The 12,304-nt window shown below is 34.9% G+C and overlaps 1 protein-coding gene across 1 annotated transcript in view; it reads left to right on the top strand.

The window, feature by feature from the left end:
* The window catches only part of Clhc1 (clathrin heavy chain linker domain containing 1), a 41,791-nt gene that overhangs the window by 12,277 nt on the left and 17,210 nt on the right, over nt 1-12,304 (top strand). Inside the window, exons 2-4 of the mRNA XM_076833396.2 lie at nt 690-891; nt 1,671-1,929; nt 7,347-7,582. Of these exons, the coding sequence (XP_076689511.1) occupies nt 1,753-1,929; nt 7,347-7,582 (413 nt within the window). The 5' untranslated portion in view covers nt 690-891; nt 1,671-1,752. The remainder of the gene's footprint in view (nt 1-689; nt 892-1,670; nt 1,930-7,346; nt 7,583-12,304) is intronic.

Genomic DNA, 12,304 nt, shown 5'->3' with positions numbered 1-12,304 from the left:
AGAAAGTGCTTTTAATATTAAGTGAAAAGGGCTGTGGTTGAGGCTCAGTGGTAGAGCATTTGCCAAGCATGTGTGAGAAGTTGGGTTCGAGTCTCAGCACCACATATAAATAAATAAAATAAAGGTGTTGTGTCTATCTACAAGTAAAAGAATTAAAAAAATTAAGTGAAAAAATTAGAATACACAACTGAATATAGAATTTGAACCCAATGCTTATAAAGATTGGTAGGAAATATAATGATTATCTTTAGGTAATAGGATTCTGGATGATTTTTGTTTTCTTCAATAGTTTTCTTTGGTTCATATTTTCAGATTTTATTCCATGGATATATATTTCTGTAATTGGGAGAAAAGTTAAAATGTTTTTCCTTGCCAGACAAAGCCAACCAAGTGTTCTGTCTGATGTTTAATACAATGACAGTATGTTTTTTTTGTTTGCTTTGGTGCTGGGGGTTGAACCCAGGGCCCTGCACATGCTAAACACAAATTCACGAATTTTACCACTGAGCTACAACCCCAACCTACTCAATGGGTTAATGTGAGTGAATTTTAGGAATCACCTTCTGTATCCAATTTCAGTTGAATAATGATTCTTTGCCAAAAGCATTGTAAAAAGCTGTTTGAAAACTGTACTCCCCAAAGTACTGTTATCTTTGACATTATTGATGGATGGATTTTTTTTTTTCCAGTGCTGAAGATCAAACCCACATGTGAGACAAAGGTTCTGTTGCTGAGCCCTATCCCCAGCCTTGATGGATGGATTTTAACAGAAGCCCTGCCTCTTACTTTTCAGTTAGCACCTTTGTATCAAGGATGCGAATCATTATAAAATCTATTATAAAAATTAATTTTTCATAGGTACTGCATGCTGGACAACTGTGACTGGGCCAGGTAGGCACTTGGGTAGGAGAGTATCTGACCTTTTTTTTTTTTTAGTTGTAGATGGACACAACATCTTTATTTATTTTTATTTATTTTATGTTGTGCTGAGGATCGAACCCAGAGCCTCACATATGCAAGGCAAGCGCTCTACCACTGAGCTACAACCCCAGCCCTATCTGACCTTATTTGTGTCATCAAGAGACTTACTAACTCGTTTTTCCACATGAAACAAATAAAATATTAAACCTTCGTTTGAGTTTTCTAGCTGCCTGAAGTATCCTTATAATTATTAAAATGTGATCTAAAAATAAATTGAGAGCTGGAGTATAGCTCAGTGGTAGAACACTTGTCTAGCCTGAAGTTTGAAACCCAGCACTGAAAAAAATAAATAAAGAAAAAGAAAGTGTTGCATTAAACCATCTATTATATGATACATATGAGGAGTTGTGCTTGGATAATAAAGGAAGAACTCCTAATTAACTAGTATTTGGTATTTCTATCCCAGAGATATCTACATGGCCTAGAATAGCATAGATCTTTTATTTATTTTTTCTTTTTTCTTTTGTGCTGGTGCTTAAATCCAGGGCCTTGCACATGCTAACAAGCACTCTACTACTGAATTATACCCTACTCTGTAGCATAGACCTTTTAATTTATAGATTGAAATATTTTTCTTAAAAACAGATCAATGGGAATTTTTCTCAAATAAATACATGATGTTTTAGATTAATATTCAATTTATAATTTTTAAGCCTTTAGATTAATTGATGGTCTTTTTTTTTTTTCAGGTTTATCAAAGTTTTGGCTTTGTTACAAAAGCAGTTCAAGATTTCACTTTTCTTTGGTGACTAAATGTGCAGATTGTGACTTATGTCCATCCAAGAAATACATAAACATGCAGTTCTTCCTCCTATCATTAGTAGATGTGACAAGGAATTTTTGGAACGTACGCAAAGATACATAATTACAGAAATTGAAAGAGTGGGCTGTAATGAGGAAGGACCTGCTGATGAATATTATATCATATACCAAAATGTTTTTAATAAGGTATCTTAATGCTCTTAAGACAATGAAGTTTTCATGAGAGTAGAAATGTCCTATCTTGATAACTGCCTTAAAAATACCACTGCTTGTTTGACCTCATTCTTTTTGTTGGTTTTTAGAAGTTCAACTGGTTTGTCAGAAAGGGATGAATGAGGAAAATGCAATGCTGCATTTACATTACTTATTAATGAGTGTTAAATGTTATTTTAACTTAACAGGTTGTTTTTTATCTTCTCATAATCATTTTGATCTCTCTATCTGAAGGTAGCATCTAACTTGTTAGGAATTGGGTTTTAATTAAGAGCTTGCTAGTTCCTTACTGTTTTGGGTTTGTTTGTGATATCATTAAATGTTGGTTTAAATTTGATTTAGCTTATTAATTGAGACCTTTTGAGCTTGGCATGGTGGCATATACCTATAGCCCAGTTACTTAGGGAGCTGAGGCTGGAGAATCCCTTGAGGCAGGAATTTGAGGCCATCGTTGGTAACATAGCACCCAGACTCTAAATAAATAGGCAAACAAATAAACAAATAAAATACTTGATATAAAAACATGATACCTCTTATAGTTAGTGGTCTTATAAGCATGAGCAAGAGATTTGACTGGACTTAACACTGGAAATAATAGAGATTAGATTAAAAAATGTTATGACTTTATATAACATTTGATTTAGTTCCTTGAGATTTTAGAAAGAATCGTTTTTCCTTATAAACATTTACAATTTGTACATGTATCCTAATTTTTTGCCTAGCTATCTTTTTTTTTTAAACTCTCCCTTGGAAGGTACCCTGACAGAAATCAGCATCCTTTCATCTTTGCCTAAAGGAAGTGCTTACCTTAAGTTTCTTGGTTTCTGGGGTAAAATAGCTACAGGCAAAATAGGAACTCAGTGTTTTGCTTAATTTTTAAATGTTAGTACAATATGAGTCAATTATTTCTCCTCTAAACAAAAACCTAGTGCCTCACTTTACAGAAAAGTGAGCCCGAGGTAGTGATATATACCTAACGGTGGAATTAAGAAACTTGATACATATGTATGAGAGTATAGAGAGTTTTTTCCCCTTCCCTTTATTTATTTTTATTTTTATTTTTTTAAAGAAGAGAGAGAGAGAGAGAATTTTTTAATATTTATTTCTTAGTTCTCGGAGGACACAACATCTTTGTTTGTATGTGGTGCTGAGGATCGAACCTGGGCCTCACGCATGCCAGGCGAGCACGCTACCGCTTGAGCCACATCCCCAGCCCCTTTCCCCTTCCCTTTAAATCATATAGAACATCTTTCCCTTAGAACTGCTTAAGATTATCTTCATTGTATGTGTTGTCTGTATGTTGTATCTAATGTGTTCATTGTATGTTGGTCTTTTAGTTGGTGATTAAGAAATATACTGGGTCAATGTTTTAAATAAAGGTATTATCTTGAATAGGTTTCATAAATATAAGTCATGCTAAGACTCTATTTGTGTGAAATCAGCAAAGAAAAGTTGCGTGACCTACTTATCTTTGCATGCCCAAATGCTAACACTTTGTCAGAATTTTTGTCATCTGAAGAGCAGTCTGTTCTAAATTAGCAGTCTGTTCTAAATAGTTAAAGTGAAATAATCTTGGAATTGGTGTTGATAAATGTTGTTGTTGTTGTTGTTGTTGTTATTATTATTCTCCTCCTCCTCCTCCTCCTCTTCCTCCTTTTTTTTTTTTTTTTATACTGGAGTTTGAACCCAGGAGGTCTTGACTACTCAATTACATCCCCAGCCCTTTTTATTTTTTATTTTGAGACAAGGTTTCCTAAGTTGCTTAGGGCCTCCTTATATTGCTGAGGCTGGCCTTGAATTGTGATCCTCCTGCCTCAGCCTCCAGAGTTGCTGGAATTACAGGTGTGCACAATCATGCCCAATTGTAAATTTAATTCTTAGAAAAGCAGATGTGATTAATTAAAAAACATTATGTATATCTGTAGTTGATGCCCCCTTTCTTTCTGTTTTTCAAGATTTCCATCTATATTGCACATTATAATTAAAATTTGTACATTTATTTATTTTGTAAAGAATCTGTTTTTCAAGACAGAGAGACAATTCTGAAATGGAAATCATTTGATCCTTTTAGGAGAATAGAGAAACTTTTTCCTAGCTTCTCTTTGATTTTCACATTATTCCAGCACATTTGATGATAGATGATTTGATTTGATTGATTTGGTTGCCTCCCCTAGTTCTTTCTCTCTTGGAAGGAGCTGATGGACAGAAGATAAAAAATATCAACTTGCATCTCAGGTTCTTGGAATTGGAGAACAAATACCAAATTATATTTAAAATGATTTGACTTAGAGAATCAAACCTGAATCAAAGCAGAGAGGACTGAGATATATATATATATATATATTTTTTTTTCTTAGTTTTCAATGGACTTTATTTTATTTATTTATATGTGGTGCTGAGAATTGAACCCAGTGCCTCAAACATGCTAGGCAAGTGCTCTGCCATTGAGCCACAACCCAGCCCCTGAGATGCATATATTAAGAATTGGGGTTAGATGTAGAATGAGTCAGAGGTCTAGGAAACAAGACAAAAGCTAGAAGAGGGAGTTTCTATAGAATTGGGTGTCTTATGGAGGTACTGGACTCTAGAAGATGACTAGACTTTTGTGTTCCTGATAGTGTGTTGAACAAATAGTTCAGATCCATGTGTAGAAACAGAGACAGAATGAATGCCATTCTTTTTCTCCCTCAGATCCCTGTAGCAAGTAAGTATAGTTGTGATTTTCTTGGGTTTAATGGAAATCTTAATACCAAAGTCTCAAAAGTTTAATTCCTGCAGAGGCCAGAATGATGATATAAAGAGTTAACTGACTAGTTCTGAGAGAAATTTTACTGTTGTAAAATGAAGAATCAACTCAGTCTAAAGGTCCAGCTATTATTGCCATTAAGGAATGTGGGTTCCATGCTGGTAGACTTTTCAGAGTTTTCAAGAGGAGCTGAAAATATTATTGGGGGTGAAATTTTTTTAACTTAAAGCTATTTTGTGGATCAGGCAAAATTTCCACCTGTTTTCTATTAGTGGCATGCCAGTTTGCATCTTCTACTTTAAAGCATTTTCTGTGCATTCTCTTAAATATCATGGGTGGTTCTTCTGAAACCTGTTTCTTCTAGCAAACTGACAGAAAATCTGATGTTGGTATCACTACAGTTCTGTTATCTACTCATTAATGTATCTGAGTTGTGCTGGATTGTTGGAGCACATCACAGGGCTTCATGAAGTAGAGGATGATAGGAGCAGCAGGGTACTTAATTTGGACTCTCATAGATTGTTCCTCTATTCTATTATTGACCCCTATTCTAATTAAGGTAAACAGTTTGGTCATGTCCAAAAGAGACGAGTACCTATCTCCTACTCAAGTGATTTCTCCTCCTCCTTGCCACTGATTTATTATCTCTTTATTTTGTTTCTTGATCAACTGAAAGTCTTCCTGGATAACTTTTTCTAGATATTGACTAGCTAAAGAAAACTACTGGGGGATACTAGAATCTATAATGTAGCAGGGATAGAAAGCATAATTGCAGGCTTCAGAGAAAGTTTTGGGCAAATCATTTCTATTCCCTGTACACATCAGTACCTTCTCAAATCCTCACGAGCAAAATTTGGATACCATAATTATTTATAATTTTTCTGTTTTTTTCTAGCTTATTTAAAAGTATTTTTGATTATTTTTGCATGGGTAATGTACAAGATTAAGAAAAAAGAAAATTGGTAAAGGAAAAAACCTAGTACATGGAAGGTTGGTCCTTCTCATCTCACACCCTTCCGTTCTCAGCAGGTGCCCACTATTTCTTTGGTTATCCTTTCTTAAGAAAAGCAGAGGTAGGGCTGGGGATGTGGCTCAAGCGGTAGCACGCTCGTCTGCCCTGCGTTCGGCCAGGGTTCGATCCTCAGCACCACATACAAACAAAGATGTTGTGTCCGCCAATAAATAAATATTAAAAAAAAAAAAAAAAGAAAAGCAGAGGTAAAGGGAATTCAGGATTTTAAGGTCTTAAATGAAGGAACTAAGAGAAGACATGTGATTAAAGGATTGAGAATTGGAAAAAAATTTTTTTTTATGTTTTTTGATTTGTTTTAATTAGTTATACATGACAGTAGAATGCATGTATGCACTTTGATGTATCACACATAGATGGGATGTAATTTCTCATTTTTCTGAGTGTACAGGTTGCAGAATAATATTGGTTATGCAATCACATATATACATACAATGATAATGTCTGTTTCCTTCTACTATCTTTCCTATCCTCACAGCCCCTCCTCTTCCCTCCCAACAAATCCCTCTACATAATGTATGGTAATGCTATTCTTTTTTTTTTTTTTTTTGAGTGTTTAGGAGGAAGAGTGTTTCCTCTTTTCTTTTATTAGCAGAAAATAATAACAAAAACAATAAACAAAACCTCTGGAAATCTCAAAGTCAATAAACTTGTATTCTGCATTTAGTATATTCTGAGCTTCCTGCTTTGTGATGGAGATAGCAATGTAAGTACAAAAGAACCCGTGTCAAGAAAGGTCTTCAACAAGTGTAGACTGAGAAAGCTGAGAGAATAAGAGCCTTGATGGACAGAAACTAGATGGAGGCTATGGTTATAAAGGCAGGTCCACCAAACTCCAGGGCCAGGAGAGGGGTTATGAGGATGCAGTTCAACATTTAGATTCTTCCAATGTGTTAGATAAAACAGGAGTTTCCAGTCTTCAGTCAGAGGGCCTTTTGGAAGGCTGCCTTACTCTATTTTCTGTTGCTAAAACTGAATACTACAGATTTGGTGATTTAAAAAGAAAAAAGTTTTCTTTTGTTTCTTTCTTTTCTTTTCTTTCTTTCTTTTTTTTTTTTTTTTTTTACAGTTTTGGAAGATCAGAAGTTCAAGCATGAGAGGCTGCATATTGCTGTTGAGGACTCTCTGAAGAGTCCTAAGGTAGCACAGAACACATGGTGAAAACAGTGCAGACAAGAGAGAGTCAAACAGAGACAAACATTAGGTTTTCTAACAGACTCACTCTTCAAATCACCCATTAACCCATTAATCTACTTCTTTTTTTTTTATTTTTTATTTTTTTTTATTGTTGGTTGTTCAAAACATTACATAGTTCTTGATATATCATATTTCAAGAGAATTGGAAAATTTTAACCTGGTATTAGATTTAACTGACATTATATATATGGTATGCATTTATAACAAGTAAAACAGAAATAGTCTTTTTTCTCCCCTCTCTGGTACTTAAGATCAGTCTCCACTGTAATGATCCATAAGGAGCATATGTTCAATAAATATTGTCTTTAGTGCCCAGTCATGTATGAGCTTTCTGTAAAGTTTTTAGATTTCTAATTATTAATCATGTTTCATTTAAGAAATAATCTTAATGCTATTTGTAAGGCTTTTGACTTGTAGTCTTCTAGAAAAAATTTCAGTATCATGGGCAGAAATATCATATTTCAGGTAATAGACTATGTCACTGCATACAAATCCATTCTTACTTCAATCAAAAAAGAATATGATGCCTTTATTGAGACACTAAAGAAAGACCGAAGAACTACATTTTTTCTTCATGGAAAACTTAAAGTTTGGGCAGCAGAGCCCACAGTTTTGGTATATCATCAGAGAAGAGCTATCCAGCTTGAAGCAAAGTAAGTATATTAGTAGCTAGCCCAAAAGGTGATAATTGTTTCTAGACTATAATAACCAGCCAATATAACTTTAACCAAAGGTTAAATCTTTTAAATTTCATTTTAATTTTAAAAGCTGGGTTTTTATGCTTTCCTCTCCTATTATATTTTTTACATGTTTCAAGTAAGAGTATTAATTTTGTTTGAGAACTTTGTGAAAACCAGAGGTACACTATGTTTTCATAAAATGGGGGATGCAAAAAATGATTCTCTGGGTAATTTCTTGCATGAAAAAAATTTTTAATTAATTTATTTATTCATGGAATAGCTTTTTATTTTTTATTTAATTAATTTTTTATTTATATGTGACAGCAGAATGCACTACAATTCTTATTACACATATAGAGCACAATTTTTCATATCTCTGATTGTATACAAAGTATATTCCCACCAATTCATGTCTTCATACCTGTACTTTGGATAACAACGTCCATCACAATTCCACCATCATTTCTAACCCCATGCCCCATCCCTTTCCCTCCCACCTCTCTGCCCTATCTGGAGTTGTTTTATTTCTCCCATGATCCCTCTCCCTACCCCACTATGATTAGCCTCCTTATATCAGAGAAAACATTTGGCATTTGTTTTTTTGGGATTGACTAACTTCACTTTCATTATCTTCTCTAACTCCATCCATTTACCTGCAAATGCCATGATTTTATTCTCTTTTATTGATGAGTGATATTCCATTGTGTATATATGCCACATTTTTTTTTATCCATTCATCTATTCAAGGGTATCTAAGTTGGTTCCACAGTTTATCTATTGTGAATTGTGCTGCAGTATACATTGATGTGGCTGTGTCCCTGTAGTATGCTGTTTTTAAGTCCTTTGGGTATAGACCAAGGAGAGGGATAGCAGGGTCAAATGGTAGCTCCATTCCCAATTTTCCAAGAAATCTCCATACTATTTTCCATATTGGCTGCACCAGTTTGCAGTCCCACCAGCCATGATTTGATAGTACAATTTCATGATTATTTCTGAATTAGAGCTTAATCTTGTAATGTACAAAAGTAAGTAACCTACTAGAGAGGAGAAAATACTCTTGTTTAGTAGTCATATTTTCAGTATTAAATTTGACAAATAATTGATAAATATTTTTATAGATGATTTCAAATCAACTTAAAAATTATGCAAAGTTTGACCTTTCTGGTAACATGAATGGCTAGATGTTGGTATAGACCTTGTTATTAGGGATCTCTCTTTTCTTTTTAAAAGATTTCCAGTACTGGGGATCAAACCCAGGGCCTCATGCATGCAAGGCAAGCATTCTACTACTGAGCACTCGCTACATTCCCAGCTCTTTTTGTTTTTATTTTGAGATAGGCTCTCACTAAGTTGCCCAGACTGGCCTTCAATTTGCAATCTTTCTGCTTAAGCTGCCTAAGTAGCTTGTATTACAGGTGTGTGCCACCACACCTGGCTTTATAATTTATTTTTAATACTGAGGATTGAATCCAAGGGGGCTTTGCTACTGAGCTATATCCCCAGCCTTGTAATTTTTTGATTTGAGACAGGGTCTTGCTAAGTTGCTTATGGCCTCCCTTCAAATTTATGATCGTCCTGCCTCAGCCTCCTGAATTGCTGGGTTTACACACCTGCACCACTGTACCCAGCTTATAAAATAAGCAAGTCTTTCCAGAAGCATTAGAAAGCTGATGAGAAAATAAGAGATTATGAGGGCAAAATCTAACAGAAGATAAAAAATAAGCAGAGCACTAAAAATTGTTTGGCCATGAGAATATTTATTAAAACTTGTGACCATAAATTTCAGTTTTTAGTATGCAACTTGGGATAAAAGACAAAGTCTAGGCTCTGCCCAAGGGGTGTAGCCCACTGGGAAGCCCTCCTCATAAGGCTAGAATGATAAAGGACTCCACTCTGGTAGAGCAAACCACAGGTGAACTGCTCCATGCCTGGGGACTGAATGGAAAATTACTTTCTGCTCAGCAGACTTCTGATGGGTATAGGGATTATTTTTTGGATGATGATAGATTCTAGAACTATTTAGTGGTGATGGTTGTATTAAAATTCACTGAATTATACTCTTAAGGGTGAATTTTAAAAGAATCTAAACTACATATCAATAGAACTATTATAAAGGATGTGGCAGATTGGTTATATTAGCTTGTCTAATCACAGCTCTAAAAGAAAAGAATATGGGACAGAAGTAATATTTGAGGAGATAATGACTGAGAGTTTTCTAGAACTGGTGAAATATACCAATTCACAGATTCAAGAAAGCCAAGTGTGATAAATGCTAAGAAATCCTCAGCTACATCTATCATCATGAAGTTGTAAAAAATAGACCATATAAGTAGCATAGAAAGGAGCAACACTTGGGCTGGGGTTGTGGCTCAGTGACAGAGTGCTTGCCTAGCATGTGTGAGGCTCTGGGTTCAATTCTCAGCACCACATAAAAATAAATAAATAAATAAAGGTCCATCAACATCCAAAACATTTTAGAAGAAAAAAAAGAAAAAGAAAAAGAAAGGAGCAACACTTAGATGCCTTCTCATCCATGTGGTAGCATGAATTGGAATGTCATTATTTTATGATCAAATAATATTTTATCGTATGTACATGTTAAATTTTGTGTTAAATTTGTGTATCCATCCATCTATTGATGGATTCTTGGGTTGTTTTCACCTTTGGCTATTCCACTATGAACATTCGTATGCTAGTATCTGAGTTCCTGCTTTAAATTCTTTTGAAGTCCTGTTTATTTTTAATATAGCTTTCTTTTATAAGCAGAAGTTTATTTGGAATAAAGCTAAATAAATTTTATTTCTATAATCCCTTTATTATAAATACTTGGCTTTTACTTTGAGTCATCTGTCGTTACCAAGAATTCGGTATAATAATCAGAAGTGGATAGCAGTTACCTACTAAAAAACTGGGTTTTAATTTGCAAAAAAAGAAAAAGAAAAAAATAACTTTTTTTTTATATTGACAAAGATTCTTTATCTGGCTTCCCTGAACTCTTTTTCAAGTAGACCTGACTTCTGGACTTTCATATCCACCTATGACTGTATAATTTTAGCAAGACTCCTATCAGATTGGTTTAGGCAGAATTTCTAGCCCTAAATACCTGATCATCCTCATTGTCTGACTAAATTCCTTATGTCTGATCATATCAGAGATAGTGGAGCCTTGCTGGCCTGCCTTCAGCAATTCTGTTAGGTCTACTTACCCAGAGTCTTCCCTTCTGATGTTTCCTCTTATTTTTTTTTCCACTGACACTCCCCCACCGCAGCTTCTTGACTATGTATTCCCACTTGCCAAATGTATTAGGAATTGAGACCAATCTTTCTCTCCTACTGCAGAACCCCATTACAGTGGTCCCTAGATCTTGCCATGCCCCTCTTGCTTAATTTTTCTGCAAGGGTGTCTAACTTATTTTAGTCTGTTATTTTTTCCCCCTGGACCACCAAAGCTAGGAAATAAACTTCAAATAATCCTTAATAGAATTTTTGAAATTAGGCTGAAGCAGGAAGATCTCAGGTTCTAGGCCAGCCTGGGCTCTGTAGCAAGACCTTGTCTCAAAAAGTAAAGCAGGGCTGGGGTTATAGCATAGTGGTGGAGTGCCTGCCTAGAGTGTGTAAAGCACTGGGTTCAATCCTCAGCACCACATAAAAATAAATAAATAAATAAATAATAAATAAATAAATAAATAAATAAATAAATAAAAGTATTGTATCTATCTACAACTAAAAAATATTAAAAGGGGGAAAAAAAGTAAAGCAAAACCAAAACAGGCTAGAGATGTAGCTCAGTTGTATACTACGGACCTAAGGAACTTTTAAAACTAAGTTTGGTTATTTCTTAAACTAAGAAGTAGGGTAAATTTCATTTCTTTCCTTCCCCCCTGCGCCCCCCCCCCCCCCGCAGTACTAGAGATTAAACTCAGGGGCACTTAACCACAGAGCCACATGCCCAACTTTTTTTATTTTGAGATAGGGTCTTGCTAAATTGCTTAGGCTGACTTTAATCCTTCTGCCTCAGCCTCCCAAGATGGGAGGCTTAATCCCCAACCTGCTGGGATTACAGGTGTGAACCACTATGCCGAGCACTACTTTGTAGTTTTTAGGATCTGCATTTCTGAATGTGCTCAATTTTACCACAGGGATGTGTTATCTTTCCTCTAGCTTTAGTATCAAAATCTCTGCAGTAAATTGAATAATGGCCCTCATAAACATCAGGTCCTAATTGCTGGAGCCTGCAAATGTTTATCTTTGTTTGGAAACAAGTTTTGCAGATGTGAATAAATTTAGGTTTTGAGGTAGGGAGATTATCCAGGTAAGCCCTAGATATTAAGAAGTATTCTTATAAGGAGGAGGAATAGGAGAGAGCAATGTGATCATGAAGGCAGAGATTGAAGCTTTGCAGCTATGGAATTCTTGAAGAGGCTGGAAAAGGCAAGGAACGGATTGACTCTTAGAGCTTCTATAGGAAGCATGGCCCTCAAAACACTTTGATTTTATGTATAGTGATACTATTTGGGACTTTAGCCCTCCACAATTGCTAGAGAATAAATTTCTGTTAAGTCACCAACTTTCTATAATTTTTACAATAGCCACAGGAAACCAAAACAATTATTTACCAAAATGATATTTTAATTGCAAAAGTCATTATTTTTTACTAAAAGGAATAGATGGTGTTTTGTGACTAGAATATGTTTAA

Source organism: Callospermophilus lateralis, chromosome 14 (assembly GCF_048772815.1).
Source record: "Callospermophilus lateralis isolate mCalLat2 chromosome 14, mCalLat2.hap1, whole genome shotgun sequence".
In the NCBI taxonomy this organism is placed as follows: domain Eukaryota; kingdom Metazoa; phylum Chordata; class Mammalia; order Rodentia; family Sciuridae; genus Callospermophilus; species Callospermophilus lateralis.
This window is presented reverse-complemented; position numbering and strand designations above follow the sequence as displayed.